A 21,500-nucleotide genomic window follows, 5' to 3' on the forward strand; every position below is an offset into this window, starting at 1 on the left:
TCAGGGGGCACTCAATAATGGCTGAACGTGAAGTTGTCAAAAGGACATGCCATTGAAAGAGAAATAAAGGAAATAGCAATGGCAAAGAAGCTAAAATACTATTAGTAAATATAATAGAGGTGTGTAAAATATGGAGTGAGGAAAATGGTGTGTCGGTATGTGTGTCTGTGTATTTATAGGTTGGCATCTGAAAAGCTACTTTGCACAAGGTCTTAGGCTGGGCCAGAAAATTTATTATTTTAACCTTTGGCCATCCTCTGAATAGCACACTTCCATATCACATAGCATAAGCTGTTTCGGGGGCTTTCCTATTTTAAAGGGAGGGGGTGCCACTTTCAAGAGACAACTACCCAAAGCAAGTTTAAAATCTTTTTTTGTCATTTGGGTACAAATAATCCATTTAGCTGTATTCCAGCTTCAAGACATGGCTGGTTAATTCAAGACTCTGTGGGACAAAGCAATGTTTTATTTTGAAATCAGCATAGGCATTAATTCTGATAGTTGTGACGGCTGGAGCTTAATTTCCTGTGCAAGCAGCTCTCAGCACACTGGGCTGGTGCAATCCCTGGCACCCACAAATCTGCATTTAGTGTTTGATCCCTAAATTATTGCAATGTAAGCCCAGATTTCATGGTAAAAGACCTACCTTGCAATGGAAACGTCAGCTTTTTTTTCAACACTGAGACCCAAGCATCAAGTTCAGAAACATGGCATGATAATGCCGTATTTGTCTGTGTGTAAGACAATGGTTTTTTTGCTTTAAAAAATTAGTCAAAAATTGTCTTATACACGGATGGTGAATGCACAGGGGTTTGGGCTCGGACTCTGGTGTGGGTGGCCTGGGCTCGGGTTCAGGTTCTGGCATGGGCAGCCCAGGATTGGTGGTGGTGGGTGGGGGAGGGGGGGCGAGCTTGTGGTCGGCGAAAAAAAGCTCAACAGCTTTGTGTGCAGTCACCCAAAAACCCTCAGCAACTTTGGCCATTTTCCCTGACTGCCACTGATGTTTAAATATATGGTAATAAATATACCAGAGAGTTGAATATTTAAGATAATATCAAAGTAGTTCTGTTTGATGTTTAAAATGCAGATTTCTAAATTATGGGTTAAAAAAAAATAGGGGTTGTCTTACACATGGAAAAATACAGTAATCCTTGCCCAACTTGTCCCATCACTGCATGCAAGATTGTCAAATGCTCCCTTACATTAGAGATGGCTCTGTTCAGCAGCCATTGTTTGCCTCTGGCTAGTAGTTGCAAGGAATCCCAAGTGTGCTGGTTGACTCTGGTCCCATTGACATGTGGTTGGCCCCTGGACTTTAGTCCTGAACCAGCCTATGGAAAGTCATATCAGAGCAGAGCTTTCATTGTGGGGGACGGACGGACAGACGATTCAAACATGCCGTGTGGCACAAATTCTGCCATCTTTGTCAACTGGCTGTCACCATGCCAAGAGCAACATCCAATCTGTCACTGCCCCACCATTGCCTGATACCATTTCTCTGCTAAAAAGAAAATGGTGGCAAGGAAACCTTTTTGTGGTGCTTCTGAAGCGCTTTCTGGGTCTGTCCCTTTCTTTTCACCGAACTTTGTAAGAAAGCTGGTCTAAACCAGTCCACACCGGACGAAAAGGAAAGATTTCTGGTTCCATTGATCTTATGAAGCAACTTTATGTATCAAGTCTATGGTCCACCATGGGCAACGATGGGGAACTTGTAGGCCTCCAGATATTGACACACTAGAATCCCCATCACCCCTGGGCTGCAATGGCTGGGGCTGAAGAGAGCATGGAGGCCCAACATCTGGAAGGCTGCAGGTCCCCCCTCCCTAATCTACTGCAGTGATGTCTACGACTGGAGTCCTGGTTCTCAGGCCGCAATACCTTTTCCAGTCCTTCCCCCTGCTCTACACAATTCAGTTTTAACTTGACATGCTAGGAATGAACCCAGGCAACATCTTGCATGCGGAGCACATGTTCTTCCTCATTTTATTTGCTCAGCTCATCTGGTATCTCCGTGCTTTTCTTTTCAGCTGTCATGCAGAGCCTCGCCCATAAAAACGAATGGCCTTTGGATAAGATGCACATAACGGTGGACGTCACCAAAAAATACAAAGAGGAGATTACGCAGCCTGCTAGAGAAGGGGCATACATACACGGCTTGTACTTGGAAGGTAAGTGACTTGCAAGGATTTGCAACTGCTTAAAAATGGCGGCATTAGAAGCTACGGGATGTTTATCTGAAAAGCTTCTGTTAAGGCATTATTTTAAAAAATAGAGCCACCTCCCTATTGCCTTCAAGTAAGAGTTAGGAGTTCTCAGCTGCTCCTTCTCTTTTTCCTTTCACAGCCACCTTTCTCACATTTCATAATGCAACTTTGTGTTGAAGCACTAGCCTGTTAGCCATAGGTGATTCCTCTGCATCAAATGGTCCCCCACACGGTGCACCCAGCATCAAAACACAGGACGCAGCTTTCGGCCCCACTTCTGCCAGCAGGCTCATAAGCTTTTTTTGGTATGGTAATAACTTTTATGGGCTTGTTCCCAGGCTTTTTAAGGGTGCAATCCTATGGTCCTTGAGAGTATTCTAGGGCCACAGATTTTTGCAGATGGATCCACTCATGGAGAATAGTAGTAAAAATGTTTCGACTGAATTGTTTTAATGCATTATTATTTTAGTGGTGTGGGTATAATTCTTTACTTGTAAACCGCTTAGAAGCCATTTTTCACATGCAAGAGGTATGTAAATATGATGGAAACTTCTGTGGCTGCCCACAGTGGGGTGGGGTGGGGAAGCTTTCTGGCCCTCCTCTTCTGGGGCCAGAGCTGGGGTCCAACAGGAAAATGAAAGGGGAGATAGAAAAAACTACCCCAGCAGGGCTTTGGGTTGGTGGCTCCTCCCCATTGTGTTCTGCTTCTACAAAGGGTTTATCCAGAGATTATTTTAGCTTTTATTCCTACACCATGCGGCTGTTTTATTTGGTCAGCTCATAGTAGGAACTTCCCACAAGACGCATTACAAGGCTGGCATTCATTCTAGGCAGGGGTCAGCAAACTTTTTCAGCAGGGGGCCAGTCCACTGTCCCTCAGACCTTGTGGGGATCTGGATTATTTTTTTTGGGGGGGTGAACGAATTTCTATGCCCCACAAATAACCCAGAGGTGCATTTTGAATAAAAGGACACATTCTACTCATGTAAAAACACGCCGATTCCTGGACCGTCCACGGGCCAGACTGAGGAGGCAATTGGGTCGGATCCGGCCCCCGGGCCTTAGTTTGCCTACCCATGATTCTAGGAGTGCTGGTTACCTTCCAGTGCAAATGAGTCCTATCTGAATGCATTATACAACCCTATCTGTTAACAGGTGTTGGGTGGCAAAGGGGCACACATTACTAAATACAGATGAATGTGCTCTGAAAAAGACCAATAGAGGAATTAAGGGGTTTTATTTATAAAACTGCATTGTTTGGGGAAGAGAAATATTGATGGCTAAATCCCCTTTCTCTCAATTTTAATTATTGACAGGCGCTTGCTGGGATGTTCAGGGGGGTCACATAGCTGAAGCTTGCCTGAAAGCACCGAGAGCGGCTATGCCTGTTGTGTTTGTAAGAGCCATCCCCAACGACAGGCAAGAGACAAGGAATATTTACGAATGCCCAGTGTATAAGACAAAACTAAGGGGCTCCACTTACGTGTGCACTTTCCATTTAAAATCAAGGGAAAGGCCAGCTAAATGGATTCTTGCTGGTGTTGCTTTGCTTTTAAGTGTGTGATGTTGCTTGAGTTTAATTTCCCCAAAACTCTTCGGCATTTCCGTTCCATCCCCTGCTTGCTCCCTCCCTGAAGTGACTCTGTGTGCATGCACAACACAGCATGGTTTGGGGGTGTATTTTTGTGTTGTTTTTTAAGACTGCGAACATTGTGTTGCTGTATCTAGCTGTACATTCTCAAGTACTGTTAAGAATGTGGGGCTTTCTCTTCTTGCCTGTTAAGAATCAGTTAAACACCAAAGCTATTGTTGTTATTATTATAAAATTGGTTTACCGCCCTCTTCCCGTAGATCTCAGGCGGTTCACAACATAAATGACAATAGAAAAAAATACATAATTAGTGAAAGAACAAGAATCCTCCCCGCTTGCACAACACGTTTAAACGGTGTGCTGTTTTTCAAACAACTGAACTGGAAGATCCAAATAAATGCACAACTGTTCCAATTCCAACCACTGCTAACAGTCTTCTTAACGCCTTGATTATGCAGATGTAGACAAGAGCTCCTCTATTTGCAAGCTGTACATTCCTTTGTCAGCCTTCCTGAGCTTTGGTCCACAGATGCTGCTCAACCACAGCTCCCATAATCTCTTGACGCCTGGGGGGTTATAGCCCCAAAACATCTGTGGACCTAGAATTGCTTTTGTGAACACACAGAACATTTAGTGTCTTTTGCTAAAATGAACTGAGACCTTGACATACACACACACACACAGAAGCACATGTGCATTAGACAATACAGCGCAATGCTAGTGACACAAATCACCATGTGCAGAAACGTTTTTAAAAAAGAGAACGGTAATTATTTCGAGGCAAGGTTTTTATTATCAAAACTACACTTTGTACATAAGAGCTCTGTAGATCACAGGATCCATTTACAGTATGCATAACTAACAGTAGTCTTTTGCGATGCTTGAAGCCAGAGCAGACATTGCATGGGATCTAGCATATATACAACAGCATCTTTGAACTAGGTTTCTCATGTATGATAGAGGAACTTCTACAAAAGGTTGAAAAAGCCGAACGCATGTGAGAATTTTATATCCATGTCAAAAAAAAAAAAAAGGTAGATGCAAAATAGCAAATTTTTACCTTCCAAAAATGTATGATTGGATAGCAACCCTGCCCCCACATCCTATCCACACAAGGAATAAGGTTTTCAGCAGCCATTTTTAGTTTACAGTGTCACACGTGTAGACAACTGCGGGCAGTACGGTGTTACAACCAACAACTAAGTGGTAAGTTGCTTTTGTCCTACCGAAAGGACACCTTTTATGTTTTCAGGCAACTTTAAGGTTTAGGAACACAATTACCACCTGTTGTACAAGAGTCCGTATCAGTGTGAAATTTTGTAGCCATTATTAACTGTTTGAAGCGGAAGTCCTGTGGCCTATTAACTAAATGCACTTTGAAACATACAGGACTATCAGCTTCTAGATCAGTCTATGCTCATCAACCTGGTCCCTTGCGTGGATGAGCTATATATACATACCATGAGCATGAAGCAAGCTGCTGGCTTATCACCCAGCCAGCATAAAGTACAATGCAAGGCTTAAGCGTATATAACTGTATCCCCTGTTCATGCAATGTGCAAGACCCACACACAATAGGCTCCATGTTAGACATTATGCCCTATGCATGAGATGGGTTAAAAGGACTCGCTCCTGCATGAATCACCCCAAAATTTAAGACGTACATGGTTTTCCATTGCATATTTCAGATCAAGCCCGCAGCAACACAGCGGCTTTAAGAACTTTTAAGACGTTATCAGCAGCTAAGTTTGTTCATCCTTTTTTAAATCTACTATTTGGAGCACTGTATAACATTTATTAATCTATTCATACCATGCTTTATGATGGATAAAAACAACTAACTGCTTTCTTGAGCATGAAGGATAAACTTTATAAGCCCTGGATTCAAAGTGGCTCAACCCCCACCAAAACTTTCAGTTTAGGAAATGTCACCTTTGCCACTGTTATCTTCTCCTGCAACATCCGTTAAGACTAACAGTATTTCCAGTCAGATTCCCGATTTGTCTGGTTTTGTTGCTAAATCTAAAAAAGGGTGACATATCAGGATGAGAAACCCCTAAAGGATGAACCGATGTTGTGATGGCAGCAGCTCCAGATTGCAAGATATAGAAACACTTAACCATGTAAATCCCTTAAGTTGTGCGGAGATTCACCCCACCTGCTGCCTGGCTTAGTGAGATTCAGGAAAATTCAACCGCAGGAATCTCTTTCTGCAAGTTTCAACCCTTGTGTGAAGCCACACTGTGGCTTAACACACATAACAACTAATTGCATCCAGCATGAAAGCAAAACTGCTACCTAACGGAATTAGAAATTCACACCCCATAATGTGGAACTTCAGTTAAATGCCACAAAGGGTTTTGTTCTTAAAACTTGGGGGGGGGGGGGGGGGGAATGAATCCTTGGTTAAAAAACAGCAACCAACACCTTCAAAACAAACAATTAACCTTAACGTCAGTTTTGCCGATGACCATAGAACCACGTCCAATTTCATTCTTGCATTTCAAGTTCTTGTTTCAGGCTGTAAATTTGATTTAAAAAGGGCGGAATTATTATTTATAAACAAAAACAAAGATCACCAATAATCTAACCCAGCATTTAGTGAAAAACCCATCCTTCCAGCTCTTGTTTTTCATGGCTCTCATTTATAGATGGTGGGCTGAAATTGGGGCCTTCTGCAAATCATCCACACCATTCACCAATCTGTTTGTGCCTCCCAACAGACTGCCATTTGCATAACGAAAGCAAAGGAAACCAGACTAATAGACCAAATTTTACAGCCAGCAGAACATGCACGCAGCCCTAAAGAGGCCATTCTCTAGGTGCCCCGAGTGCAAAAGGTGGTTATGAGGAAGGCAGGACCTTTTCAGTGGTGGCACAAGTAATAGAATGGGCTTCCTCAGACCAAATTTTACAGCCAGCAGAACATGCACGCAGCCCTAAAGAGGCCATTCTCTAGGTGCCCCGAGTGCAAAAGGTGGTTATGAGGAAGGCAGGACCTTTTCAGTGGTGGCACAAGTAATAGAATGGGCTTCCTCAGACAGGTATGCCTGGCAAAGGTGAAAACCTTTCCCCATCTTCACCATCCTAAAAACCTTTCAAGGTATTTTGTACTGATTCTTTGCTGTGCATTTTACTCTGGGCTCTATTCTCTACAGATTCCACTCCTTATGTTTTATTTTTTAACTGTATTTTTCGCTCCATAAGACACACCTAGTTTTTAGAGGGGGAATGCCAGAAAAAAATATTTAAAGTGAGCACTGAGCAGAGCCTGGGATGCATACAGGCTCTGCTTAGCGCTCCCTTTAAAGAGCCGCGTGGAGCATCTTTGCGGCTCTTGGGGGCTTTTCCCCAGGAGGGAGAAGGGACTGACACACTCCACACGGCTCTTTAAAGGGAGCGCTGAGCAGAGCCTCCCACCTGCATTCGCTCCATAAGACGCACACACATTTCCCCCTTACTTTTTAGGAGGGGAAAAGTGCGTCTTATGGAGCGAAACATACGTTCCCTGTGGGTTCAACTGCTTAGTCGTAAATTGCTCAGAGAACCTTATGTTAGTAGATAAATAAATAAATGAAAACTCCTACAAAAGACAGGAGAATTGGGTGGGAAGGAGAGAAGCCCCAAGTTACCTTTTCAAGTAAGCATGGACGTTGTCATAGCCATGGTACTTGGCCAGGTAAACAAGCACACCTGTAGCACATCGTCCTTCCCGCTGCCTGCAGAAGCTACAGTTGCAGATGCCACGGCAAGGTGGGCAATGCCAGTCCTAAAAGAGGGAGAAAGAAGAGAGGGGGAGGAATGTGTTTATAGTAATTCTGGAACGACTCGCTGCTTTGGATTGTAACATTAAAGCATCCTTCTATTAAACAAAACACAGGAACATGAATGATTTCTTTGTGAACCCTACAATGCCAAGCGAGCCCAAAGTCATTCACCAGCAGGAACGGGAGGCATGGAATGCAATTTTTATTAATGGAAAATAACATCACAGTAGAGTCCCCCTGGCTTGTCTTAATCCAACTGGAGACGTTGCTGAAACTGGCCACTGGCCATGTGCCCTTCCCTAGCTTCTCATTCTGGATCCTTCCCCCAAGTGGAAGAAGGCTGCGTCAAACAGGTGGGCTCCTCCTGTGCACCTGTCTGGCCTGTTGCTCGATCCGGGTGTCAGCCGGACTTGGGAGGGTCCTGCCGCTGGATAGCAAAGGCAACCTCTGCCTCCTCTGTCCTCACACTGTGACTCTCAGCCTCGAAGCCTGACCTAGAAGGGCCTCCCTCCTTTTCCTGGCCGCCCCCCCCTTGCTTCTAGCACCTCCCAGCTCATCTCTTCCCCAGACTGCTCCTCAAGTGTCCCACCACCAGGATCTGGGGTCTGTCGTCATTTGTGTGGGTTCTTGGGTGGGCAGCTCCCATCACTCTTCCTCATTCAGCCAGTCTCTGACACCGCCACACCGTCAAAACGAGTATAAAAATTACGGTATTTTTTGCTCCATAAGACGCACCTGACCATAAGACACACCTAGTTTTTAGAGGAGGAAAGCTCTGGTTTTTTTGGGGGGGGGGGGTCAGCTCACGGTTGTGCAGCTTCTTTTGCAAAGGGGGAAAGCCCCGTTTTTTGAGGATCTGCTCAAAGTTGTTGAGCTTACTTTGCAAAGGGGGAAAATCCTGTTTTTATTGGGTTCAACTCACAGTTCTGCAGCTGCTTTAGGAAAGGAAAGGGAGCCTTTTCTACAGTTCCCAGACAGATAATCTCATCAGCCAAACACATGTCGCTGGGGAAACGAACAGCCTTTGTCTGCAGAACATTCAACAATGGAGGCCTGGGAAAGGGGGCGGAGCCAGAAAGGGAGCCAGCAATTGACCACACATTTGCTCCATAAGACGCAGACATTTCCCCTTACTTTTTAAGAGGAAAAAAGTGGGTCTTATGGAGCGAAAAATACGCTAAGTTTTATCTTACCGGATCCAGCAAAGCAGTCCTGACTTCTTCTCCATAGCGGTTGCGTAGGCAAGGCCCACAGAACTGTCCACGCACTCCCAAACATTCCGGATTGCGACAGTTTGTCTTGGTATCTATAGTCTTCTGCCGACACTGATGGCAAGTGGAACCCTGCGAAAAGAACGACGAGGGCAAATGAAACTGGACTCTTCCCTTCTTCTTCTTCCCCATTTCCCTACCTCACTGTCTGACTCAGTAGCAAGTCACAGGTTACATACAATTCAGCCACTAAAATGGAAATTCAGGTGGGAGTGCAGAAGAACAGGGATGATTCATGCTTCATAAGTTTCCAAAACATGGTTTGGCATTGTATCTGAACAACATGCTCTATTCATTAAGGACACTACTGGCCTCAAATCCAGAGGTGCTACATATTCACAGATCCTCTTAGGTCAACTATCTAACATCAGGTGATGGATACTACTTTGGGTGCTGCCCAAATGCTGTACAACAGTGTTGTGGGTGGTTACAGGGACTAATGATGGGCAATGCCTGAAAAACCCTTTTCGGCCAAACCTGTACAGTGGTACCTCGGGTTACAGACGCTTCAGGTTACAGACGCTTCAGGTTACAGACTCCGCTAACCCAGAAGCAGTACCTCGGGTTAAGAACTTTACCTCAGGATGAGAACAGAAATCACGTGGCGGCAGGCCCCATGAGCTAAAGTGGTACCTCAGGTTAAGAACGGACCTTCGGAACGAATTACCGGTAAGTTCTTAATCTGCAAAGGGTCGGTGACTCTCCCATAAGACAGTGGTGGGAAACCTGTGGCCCTCTGGACACTGTTGGGCCTCAACTCCCATCAGTCCAGACCGCTGCTCATTGTAGCTGGAGCTGATGGTTTGCAGCCTAGCAGCAAGTTCCGCAGCTCTGCCAGAAAGAGCTTCTCGGTTTTGGAATAAGGAGCGTGGAAACTTCTAAGTGTAAGGGGCTACTGCCTACTCACACAGAACATTTAAACTTCATTTTATCTGGGCAGGGCAAAGGAATATGCTGGCACAATACGCTGGCATTCTTACCGTCACACGATTATACACTTTATCTCTTGCACTCTCACAGATACCATTCAACTCTTCCTCACTGATTTCTTCCACTGGGCGGATAACATGGGGGAGAGTCATAGAACTTTTTCTTCTGGGACCGTCCGATTCATCCTGTAGAAAAGCCCAAACACATCAAATTAAATATTTCTCAAGCTAAGCCACACACACAAAAACCCCTCGCCAGCAACACATATGCAGTGATTTCAATTAGTTTCCGATACATCCATCCTTCAACTTGCTCTTTGTCTGCATGGAGCAGTAGTAGGGGAACTTGCACTAACCACACCCTCTCCGCAGAAGTCAAGCGGCTACATTAATGACAGCAGGATGAAACAACAGAAGGAATCATTTCTATGCGCTTCCTCCAAGGACTTTTGTTTTGCCGGAAATGTTGTGAACAGTGCTATGTACGAGAACCAACCCAATCACGCCCAACTCTGGGAATGTATGCCCCTCTCAACATCTGTTGTCTCATTTGTTAGGCTCATTGTGGTCTTCATTGCTTAATTAGTTATGTATTCTTCAATGCTTATACAGTGGTACCTTGGTTCTTGAATGTAATCCATTCTGTAAGTCCGTTTGACTTCCAAAACGTTCAAAAACCAAGGTGTGGCTTTCGATTGGCGCAGGTGCCCCGGGAACAATAGCCGACAGCAGCATCGGACATTCGGCTTACGAAAAACGTTCGAAAACTGGAACACACACTTCTGGGTTTTCAGCATTTGGGAGCTGAAATGTTTGAGTACCAAGGCGTTCAAGAACAAAGGTTCCACTGTAATTAAAACTGAACTTTAATTTGAGTTTGAACCACCCAGGTGAAGTTTCTGTTTTAGAGGTTTCTAGCACTTCATGCGCTCTAAATTAGAATAAAATCAACAACTCAGACCTCAGAGTATTCATCAGACATTTTCCTTCTCACTAAGTAGTACGGATCCTCCTCCTCATCCTCCTTCTCCGAAATAGGGCTTGGAGGACCTTCGATCAGGGATCTGGATCTTGTGTGAGGCCTGGCATTTCTTTCTGGATTCCTCCTTAAAGAACGCCTGGGAAATGATTTCCTTGGAGATCGCTGCGGTTTCTGTAATAAAGGTCCAAAAAATCATCAAAGCACACCATACAGAAATAAAATTTTCATTGTTTTTCCATCTCCTAGCTACAGCTCTATCAATGCACCATGTTCAATGAAGTTTACTCCCAGGTAACTGTGCAGTCTAAACACTGCAGCCTGAACCTCAATTCAGGCATCATTTACTTAAATATCTAAAAATTGCATGTTTGGAATAAAAACATAAGAAAAGGCGTAAGAAAAAAACACATAACAAGGCAGTTAACATAAAAACATACTAGTACAGTAAAATAAATAATACATTTTGAAGGCCTGTCTAAACGGGACAGGTTTTAAAAGACATCTAAAACAATTGGTCCAACAGATGGCCCTCAGTGCCTTTTTTGGTGGCCCTCAGCAACATTTGAACCCCCCCCCCCAGTTCTCGTGCTGCCTTCCCAAAGCCTTAAGTGGGCTTTAGGAATGAGGTGTGAGAGCTCTGACAGCGTCCTAAAATCCTCCCTCTACCTTCCCCAAAGGAGTTAGCACGTTCCCAACTTTAGGAGGGAGCTGGGAGGGCTCTAGGACCCTGCCAGGGCCCTGTGCCCCCTTCTCAAAGCCCAAGACCTCACTTGGCCAGCTTTGGGAAGGCAGCACAAAGGCTTGGTGGGGGTGTCAAATTTTGGCCCTGCTCCTTCCACCCCTGGGCAACAAGCCCGTGTGCGGCCCGCGGCTTCCATGTTGAAGTACTCTTGCGGCCAAGTTGGTATGAAATGTTGGGCTGCCCCTATCTAAAAGAAACAAGGGATGATTCCTTCCCAAATCCTACTGGCAGGGCATTCCACACTAAGGGCTGGCTCCTTGGAAAGGCCAACCAAACCTTAGGAGCATGGATTAAGTGCCCTCGTTGGAAGATCTCAGTGATCAAGTTAAAAGTGTAAGGAACCAGACACTATGGTTTGTGCTGGCTGTACTTCAGAACCCAAACCATGGACTGGCTTCCAAATAAAAATACTGGCAACCATGGTTTGGAGTGCTTTATCCACTTCCACTTTCCAGCCACTCTGCATTCCTGCTTCTCTGATGCAGCTTCCCCTCTGGAGCAGGGCAACTTCTGAAGACATTAACTAGATACCACACTGAACCATGGTTTACCATGCTGTACTAAAAGGTAAAGGGACCCCTGACCGTAAGGTCCCGTCACAGACGACTCTGGGGCTGCGGCGCTCATCTTGCTTTATTGGCCAAGGGAGCCGGTGTACAGCTTCCAGGTCATGTGGCCAGCATGACTAAGCCACTCCTGGCGAACCAGAGCAGCGCACGGAAACGCTGTTTCCCTTCCCGCCGGAGCGGTACCTATTTCTCTACTTGCACTTTGGCGTGCTTTCAAACTGCTAGGTTGGCAGGAGCAGGGACCGAGCAACGGGAGCTCACCCCGTCACGGGGATTCAAACCGCCGACCTTCCAATCAGCAAGCCCAAGGCTCAGTGGTTTAGACCACAGCGCCACCCACGTCCCATGCTATACTAAATGGGCTCAATTCACAATCAGCAGAATACAAGACAAACTAAGCCAGAGGAAGCTAGGGGCAAACCAAGAAACAATGGCATACGGTTGAGTATTGGCAGAAGTGAGAAAACCACATCGGCCTTACAGTTTCAATGTATTTCCTTCTCTGCCTCACAAACTCATGCACAGAAAGAAGTCCCTCCACTACAGGTATTATCGTGAGGCCTCAGAATGGAATACAGACTTCCAGCTTCCCAGCGGCTTTCTCAGGGGGGCAGAGCAAAGGCAACAGTCTCCCAACAGCAGCATCGCTGCCACTTACCAGAACAGTGAGGGGAAAGGCAGTGGCATAGATAGTAACACTGCATTGGCTTTACTGGTGTACAGTGGTACCTCGGGTTACATACGCTTCAGGTTACACACTCTGCTAACCCAGAAACAGTGCTTCAGGATAAGAATAGAAATCGGGCTCTGGCGGCGCAGCAGCAGCAGCAGGTCCCATTAGCTAAAGTGGTGCTTCAGGTTAAGAACAGTTTCAGGTTAAGAACGGACCTCCAGAACGAATTAAGTACTTAACATGAGGTACCACTGTACTGCACAACCCCAACCACCACACCATCAAAATCAATGGGCTTAAGCATACAAAGCAGACCTCAGTGACCGTTGACTATCATCCAAATACTGTTTGCACGCAGGGAAAGTCAGGAGATCCATTATTTGAACTTTAGACTCATTTTTATTGGGGGTGCGCTCACGCAAGCGCGTAGGTAAAATACGCAACTGAACAGGACTTTGCTTTGTTTGTTTTAGATATAAAGACTTGCAGGTGCTTTTAACTGAACTGAAGTATTAGGGAGTGACCAATTAAAAAAACAACTAGTAATAGCAGGTGGCGGCATGTTTTATCACACAGTTAAGTTCTAAGGAACTAGAATTGGCTGCATTTGGCTTATCAATTTACAGTGGTACCTCAGGTTACAAACACTTTGGGTTACAGACTCCGCTAACCTGGAATTAGTACCTCGGGTTAAGGATTTACCTCAGGATGAGAACAGAAATTGTGCGCCGGCAGTGTGAGGCCCCATTAGCTAAAGTGGTACCTCAGATTAAGGACAGTTTCAGGTTAAGAACGGACCTCCAGAACAAATCAAGTTTGTAACCAGAGGTACCACTGTAATCTGTAAATGACTTTTTAAAAACAATAACAAGTAAATGATTGCGACTTACCAAGGTTGGAGTTGCCAGGGGACCTTTCCTTGTAAAAATTCCAGGCACGTTTTTTAATTCTGCCATTAGTTTTGCAAGCTGTAAAAAGGAACATAGAATGTAAGTGGTTTCGTGTCAGGAAGTTTATGCGACTATGGGATTTTGACGGGACGTTAATTCAGAAACATATCACCAAGGATTGGCAATTGCCAAGCCAGTGCTAGCAGGCACCAGGTTGGTGGCCCTCCTGTATCTACAGTGGTACTCAAAGTGTGTGACTCAAAGATACATTTGAGCAGAGCCAGCCCTTCTTCACTGAAGCCTTTTGGAACTGGTTCCTGATGGAAGTCCAGCCTGAGACTAATCATTCAAAAAGTATACAAGGGCTATTTAAGAGGTTCCTTAAACCAGGAAGATGGACAGCACTAGGTATGTGGTTGGATAAATCCTATTTCAAACCAAGTCACTTGATTGCAATTTCAGAACTTTTCTAAGAATAGTAACAAAACTGGGTAAAAATATTTTGAATGGAGTGGCATGTAGAATACCATGTGCAAATGGAGTATTAAGAAGCGGCACATGTTTTTATTAATTCAATGGAACTCTAGCTCATTTCAAACGAGAATTATGTTACAACTTGGTCAAGGAAAACAGCAACAATTCAACATGCATGAGAACATTTCTTTGTACCTACCATGGCCTTATTCTCCTTTATATTTAAAGCCCTTTTCTCTAAGAATTTTGGGCCTCTTTCTTCATCAGAATCAGAGTCCAATTCCAGTTCGGAGGGAGGTTCTGGGGCTAAAATTATTTCGCTCTTCCCCCTCTTAGATCTTCGAAGCGGAAACTTCATAGCAACTTTAAGAGGAACAGAGCCCTTCCGCGGCCTCTTACATGAAAATTTATCTCCGTCGCTCATATTTTCCTCCGAGTCTGTATCCAGTTTCTATTCAGGGTTTTAAAAAAATGGGAGTTGTGAAATCAAGAGTTAGTTATGGTTGCAACAGGATCCACCATCTCAATTATGGCTTCTCAGAACCATTCCGAATTCAAGTGCATTTACATCAACAACCGAGGTTAGCTTGCAGAAAGCACAAGTTGTCTCACTGTACATAAACCTGGTTTTGAGGAAGCCGCCTCATTCTCCCTTCAGAGTGACTTTGCTATTTTTTTTAAAAGGTCCAAAGCCAAAACTTCTATTTTGGAAGACCCAAAATAGAAAAACAGGGAAACTGCAATGCCGCATATAACCACAACAGAGCGATCAAATCACATTATTATCATCATCATTATTATTATTAGTAGTAGTAGTATACCACCCTATGCTCGCAGGTCTCCACAAGAACACCTACCAGCCCTCATGGGATATCATTATTTCTAAAACCTTTTTTCTTTAGTAAAGAGCAGCCTCATATCCAACACAGGGCTACATGTGGCAGAGAAATAAATAATAATAAATAATAAATAATAAATAATAATAATAATAATAAATTTTATTTATATCCCGCCCTCCCCAGCTCCCTCAGGGCGGCTAACAACAATGAAACAGTACAACACAACACAACACTCTAAAATCATTCATTATAAAATTAATTCAAATCAAACCAATGGCAACCATTGGGCCAGAGCTCCACGAAGACTGCCGATGGAGGGAGTCAGGCTGTGCCCTGGCCAAAGGCCTGGCGGAACAGCTCTGTCTTGCAGGCCCTGCGGAAAGATGTCAAGTCCCGCAGGGCCCTAGTCTCTTGTGACAGAGCGTTCCACCAGATCGGAGCCACAGCCGAAAAAGCTTCTTTCTACCAGCTGGCAAGCCTCACGCTCACCCTGAAGCCCTTTGTGTACCACCTCCTTGAGAAGCCTGGAGGGTTGGGCAACACAAGAACAGGCCTGTTCTGCGGTGGCTTCATTTGTAGAATGCTCTCCCCAGTGAGGCTCTCCCGATGCCATTATTATATATATTTAAGCGCCAGGCAAAATCTTTCTTCTATAACCAAGCCTGTGGCCTTCGAAAAGTGGTTGGGGGTGTTCCAATATATTTCTTTTCCTCTAGGTTTTAATTTATCTATGTGGGTTTTTGTCTGTCTGTCTGTTTCGTCGTAAACTGCTTTAGGTTGCCCTGGGCAAGATAAAGCGACTGACAAATTCAATAAACGATAATTAAATGTGAAGTCAGGTGTGGGCTGGAAAAGACATGGCTGCAAAAGGACAACTGAGAGCCATAAAGAGCACACCTGATTGCTTCTTGGCCAAGTGAGGCTTTCTGTGAGTACCAATCAGCTGTTCAGCTCAGGACAGCTAGTCTCACTGGGAGTGGCTGCCCAAAGCACAGTTTGCTACAAATGCCAATATTATTTGATTTAAGCTGAACAAGGGAGCAGACTGCTTCCGTGTGCAATCAATTGCTGGCTCTCGATTCCCAGACTTACAGCACAATCCTAAGCATGTCTACTCAGAACTAAGTCCTACTGAATTCAATGGGGTTTGTTCCCAGGTAAGTGAGATTAGGATTGTAGCTTTAGTCAATCATCATGCATTAGCTTGCAGAGTATTATTTTGGCGTCAGCATGCACATGCAGTGTGAATGCAATTAGCAAGTTAAACTGTACAACTCACCAGCACATCCTGAATCTCACTTTCTGAAAAACCACAGAATGATTCATCATCCGAATCCTCATAAAATATTTTTGCTATTTCCTCTGCAACTTCTGGCTTGAAGCTCCGTTTCTTTAAAAAAGAATAAAGTACACTAGGTGTTTCTCTTTTTCTTTCTTGCTCTCTCTCTCTCTTTTTTTCAAGAGAACCTATTTTCCATAAACTGTTCAGAGAGCAAATCACATTTTACAAGTGCACTACAAGAGAATAGCTTTTGTAACAAAGAAAAATGTTTCAGGGGGTTTACAAATGGTTTCAGAGCTGTTACAGCAAATCATCAGGCATGTTAGGTTAGGCGACATTTCAAAAGGATAGAATAAGTGGCTAATCTACCTCCAACAATTACTACCTAGAAGCACAAGGGGAAAAGCGAAATGAAATTACAGTACATACTGTATATTCATAACTGCTGTATAGAAATGTAAGCAAAGCATTTTAATCACGGATGGGGCATTTTTCAGCACCGCGCATTCGATTCTGTTTATTCTCGCACTTTTTACTTACCGTGTTTGCAAAATTATCAGAGCCAAAACTGTCACAACTGTCATCAGAGGATGAAGAGGTTTCCATGGGGATCAGTTTTGTATTGCGGAATGCTGTGGGCTTCTTCCTTCCCTACAAAATGAAGATGGTAGTTCAATTAGGTTTCTATAATAAGATTAGTTCTCTAGAGCAATCTCACAATGCTTAAACTTGATCACACTAGATAGCAAAGAGCTGCTACATATTAGACTGCATCACAAAGCTAACATTTTCACCATGTTTTGCACTACACCCAGGCGTAAAAATTAGGCATTTTATTTATTAGGCAGGGGGCATTTTCACCATATATATTTACATAGGAAATTTTTGGGCAGAATTCAAGTCCTGCTATCAGAAGCCTAGCATATCAGGACTTCCCCTCCCCTTCCCCCTGAGCATACCATAAAAGGGAGGTCAGGAGAACCCCAAAAACAAGTGCATCAGAAGAGGGGGGGATTGCTTAGTCTGGCGAGATGAAAAACTACCACAGGCTGAATGATTGCCATAGTGCTAAATTGAATTCCTCCCATAATCTTCAAGTGTCTTGTCAACAAGCATTGTAAGGTGTTTTTTTGGGGGGGGGGGGTTAATTCAACCATCCAGTCTAAAACGAAGATTTTAGCTGTGTCTCAAATTTCTAAAATGTAAAACGTATCTACCAGTTCCAGTTATTGAAGCAATAGCACGACAAAAAATAGGAAAAGCGCCTTTTCCTTGCTAAGTTTGCCAACCTTATTCATTTGACTGTTTCAGCCAATGGCAGCTGTGCTTTCTCATCCAACCTACTCTTTAACACTCCCTACCACTTCAGTTTATGGCCAGCCATTCATGTGACTGCACTGCCACAAATTTTAATTAACCCAGATTTGGCAGTAGCGTGGCAAATTCAGTCTGTGGCTGCGCAGCTTGGTGCAGCTGAAGAGTTATATGTGAAGCGGCTCTTATTGCAGGTTACAAGTTCTGTCCACCAGGTAAATGAGCCATTGGGTGAGTTACTAATCCAACTTTAGAGTTCAGAGGTGTGTTCCACACATAATGCCTGGATATGCAAACTTCAAAAATATTGACATTTTTCTAAAGACATGAACATTTTTGGAAATGAAGAGGAACTATTATATGAAACGCCTTTTTGCCCATTTAAGTTTACCTCTGTACATTATCACTTTTGCACTGAAGCCTTTCAAGATTTCCTCAAATATCACTCCATCCTTACCAGACGCTCTTCACAATTACTTAACTATTTTATGTAGCCATTCATGGTAACACTCTGCAGTCTAACTGAAGAAAGGGTTTGGGCTACAGTCCTATACACACTTGGCTAACACCACAAGTCCCTGGAAATTCAGTGCATCTCACTCCTACATAAATGTGGTTGTTCACAATAATTGCATTTTTTTAAAATGAAAGAAATTGAATACAAAATATCTGATGGTGTTTGTCTTAAAGTGCATGGAGCCAAAGCACTTTTTGCAAAGCTCCTGCAAATGATCCAGGATGTTAAACATCAACTATGTCAGAAAACTGTCCAAACCAAGCACACCAGCACAAAACAAAACCAGATAGATAAGTGACAATAAAATTAATTGTAAATATGAAGCACAGGATCCTTATATAGTCTACCAGATGAACTCAATGAAGCTTATTTCTGAGTGGACAACAGTTGCAGGCAAATGGGCAAAAGATTGCAGCTCCAGCAATAGTTTTCTCATGCCCCTACTAATATAATAGTTTGCAAAGTACAAAAGTAATTCCCACAGCATGCAGACCTTTTAAAAAAATGTATAGGAATTCTAAAACTTGAGAGGAACACATCCAAAGCATAGACTTTAGTATAATGTTTATCACTCTAAAGACTCTTGCCTCAGATGTGTTCCCCATTCAATTCAATGGAGCTCAACTGTGAGCAGCTAAGTTTAAAATTAGGAGGCAAATAAAGAAAACAGCTGGTGTGGTACAGGGTGAAGGTGTCAACTTTTAGGATAACTGGACTATTAGAAAGCAAGTGTGGTATAGTGGTTAGAGTACAGGGCTAGGACTTGGGAGACCAGCTATGAAACTCACGAGTGAACTTTTCATATAAGTGACTCACATATCTCAGTCCAACCTACCTCCCAGGATCAATGTGAGGCTAAACATGTGGAAGTGAAACGCCATATATAGGGTCCTGAGGTCCTTGGAGATAGGGCAGTTAAAAAAAAAAAATCCAAGTGGTCAGCATAAGCGAACCACTAAGTAATTAAGAAGTTCATCTAGTATCTGCACTGTATTAGGTGCTCTGAGAAACATGCAAGTAACACTGTCAGGCCTTGAAGGAATTCCAAGCTAGACCCATATTTCCCAAAACTTGGCTTTCCAGCTGTGTTTGGACTACAATTCCCATAATCCCTGAGCACTAGTCCTGCTAGCTAGGGATGATGGGAATTGTAGTCCAAAAAACCATCTGGAGACCAAAGTTTGGGAAACAAGGCATGTTCTGAACCACATATTTCCTTTGAAATCTGTTCTTCCAATTCCTGGGCTCCATCCTGACGCACAAAGAACCAGTAAATTAGCAAAACCCTGCCTGGGACGACTAGTGACTTTCCTTTCCAATGAGTTACTGTAACCATAATTACACATGCAAGAGTCATAAATCTGGGATTAAGGTATTTATGGGGGGGGGCGCTTTTAGGCCTGAAAACAAGCCTCCCAGGCAGGCCAGAGCCTGTTCATGAGTTAAATGCTGCAAGAAGGCAAAGATTATTCACAAGTTAACGGCCGTTTCAGCTGCTTGCACTGCGGGTTCTACCTCAAAGCAGCTACGTAGACCCCCCCCCACACACACACACTTTTGCGGAAAGATGGAACTTTACAGAATTGTATCCACCTTCGCCAGCCCCATAGCTGCCTCCTGGGTCCCCACAGCCCGGGCTGGCAGCGGCCATAAGGAGACATAAAGGGGTGAATCCTAAAGTCCCAGGCGGCTCACGTGGCTGGTGGGCGGGCGGAGAGAAGATAAAAGCGCTATGGGAGAGCGCGCTAAAGAGCGGGAAAAGAGGGGTTCGCCCCCCTCCGCTGCCTTGCGGGGAAGAGACGGATAAGAGACCCTCCTCCATCTTTTGCATGAGAGGAATGGAGCATACGCACGAGATTGCCCCCTGAATTGGCAGTGGTTTTCCTGGTCCCATTTTTCTCCCCAAGAAAGCTTGCAGTTGGAAAAATATCCCGGAACAAGAGGGGAAGTAACACAGGGGGGGGGAGACGTTTTGCTATAAAATGTTTGGTCAGGCTGGCGGAAGCACGGCTCCCTATTTAAAAAGCGCACCAAAAATGCACAGCGTTGCTTTTGGCTTACTCCAAAGTGAACCCCAATGAGTTCCACGGGGCCGCCTTCCGAGTCGGCGCGTGCCGTTTTTGCAGGACCCCGGGGCTGCGCGCGCTCTCCCCCCATTCAAAACTGCAGGGGATTCCGGGGGATGCAATGCTTAAAAACATTATGGAAGACCATCAAACACGCTCCCTTCTCCTTGGTAGGGGCCCGGAGAATAAGACACCGGGGTTAAACCAAAACGAGTCGCAGCTTGCCCTAAAAGCCAGCCGCCTTCCTCCACCTATTTCGACAGATCCAGAAATCTCAGGACTGCTCCACAAACTTGTTAGTTGCTAGAACCAAAATAGACACTCCCTGGGTATATTTCTAGCGCATGATTTATTTACTTTTACTTATTATTATTCGCTCTTCAGTTCCTACTAAACGTACGCAGGATTGCAGCGTGAAAGGCGCGAACCTGATGCATGCAAGAGAGTGGCTGGCGCGCAGCTTGCAGAGGAACGCGCGCAGCTGACATGGCCGCGATCCAAAAGCACGCTTTCATGCAATTAAAAAATAAGAGCAAATAAACAACAAAACGAACTACCCCGGCTATGTTTGCATTTTTTTAAAATCCAGAATACCCCACGTTTCATAGCTCATTCCCTCTTTTAAAGCAGCTTGTGGGACCTTTTCCAACTTAGGAACTTAAAATGCCCGGTGAAGAGCAAACTATATAAAAAAATTAAGTCAAAATTGCTGCGGCTGAAAAGAAGGCTGCGCCTGTTCTCTTCATCCGCGCAGCCCCCCCCCCATCCTATGCAGTTTTACTCGCAAGCCAATTCCAGGGATTCCGGCGGAACTTCGTGGCCCCCAAGTCTTAATTCTCACCCCGACGCCCCTACCTGCAGGCCGAAGGGGTCCATGCTGCCGACGGCGGAATTGCCACTCGAAAGGCGCAGCGCGGCCTCTTTCCGCGGGACGCAGGAGCAAAGACCAAACGCTCTGCCGACTCGCGCCAAAGCTGCTCGAGGGCGGGGATTACGCGCAGTTTTCCCCGCCAACTGCTGGAGTCCTGGAAGGTCCAGAAAGAGGTCTTGCCGCATCCTGCTCTTTGCCACGGAGCTCAGGCGCCAGCAATGTCTTTATTCCCCCTGCAAAGCCCGGAGCCCAAACGCGGATAAATTGCGCGTGACTGCAGAAACTACCTTTCCCCACTTTAATTTTTTTTTCCTCTGGCGTTTTTGTGGTGCTGCAAGGACCTAGCTCAGTGGCGCGAAATAAGCCATGAAGTATTTGCATAGAAGGAAAGGAAAGGGGAGGGGAGGGGGAGGGGGAGCCGCATGCTCGCCCCGGGAGGAAATTGCTCTCTGCAAGTTTAGAGGAGGTTCTGTTGGCAAGCGGAAACCAAGAGTCAGAACTTGAGGTGTGCTTGCTGTA

At 44.7% G+C, this 21,500-nt stretch overlaps 2 protein-coding genes across 3 annotated transcripts in view; one reads left to right on the forward strand and one right to left on the reverse strand.

Moving 5' to 3' along the window:
* LOC128398345 (dynein axonemal heavy chain 11-like) overlaps positions 1–4,142 on the forward strand; it is a 221,952-nt gene extending 217,810 nt beyond the window's left edge. Inside the window, exons 66-67 of the mRNA XM_053359350.1 lie at positions 2,028–2,168; positions 3,521–4,142. Of these exons, the coding sequence (XP_053215325.1) occupies positions 2,028–2,168; positions 3,521–3,768 (389 nt within the window). The 3' untranslated portion in view covers positions 3,769–4,142. The remainder of the gene's footprint in view (positions 1–2,027; positions 2,169–3,520) is intronic.
* Positions 4,143–4,565: 423 nt separating this feature from the next.
* On the reverse strand, positions 4,566–21,272 carry CDCA7 (cell division cycle associated 7). Of its 2 annotated transcripts, XM_053359360.1 has the most exons (10): positions 20,966–21,269; positions 16,754–16,864; positions 16,211–16,321; positions 14,292–14,543; positions 13,619–13,696; positions 10,724–10,915; positions 9,814–9,948; positions 8,756–8,905; positions 7,428–7,564; positions 4,566–6,316 (listed from the first exon to the last, which is right to left on the reverse strand). In XM_053359360.1, the coding sequence occupies exons 1-10, from the start codon at positions 21,164–21,166 to the stop codon at positions 6,286–6,288; spliced, it is 1,398 nt and encodes a 465-aa protein (XP_053215335.1). In that variant the 5' UTR covers positions 21,167–21,269; the 3' UTR covers positions 4,566–6,285. The 2 variants fall into 2 exon arrangements, with proteins under 2 accessions (XP_053215335.1, XP_053215343.1); XM_053359368.1 differs by lacking the exon at positions 16,211–16,321 and having other exon boundaries at positions 20,966–21,272.
* Between the last annotated feature and the right edge of the window lie 228 nt (positions 21,273–21,500).

This window comes from Podarcis raffonei, chromosome 1 (genome assembly GCF_027172205.1).
Source record: "Podarcis raffonei isolate rPodRaf1 chromosome 1, rPodRaf1.pri, whole genome shotgun sequence".
Classification (NCBI taxonomy): Eukaryota; Metazoa; Chordata; class Lepidosauria; order Squamata; family Lacertidae; genus Podarcis; species Podarcis raffonei.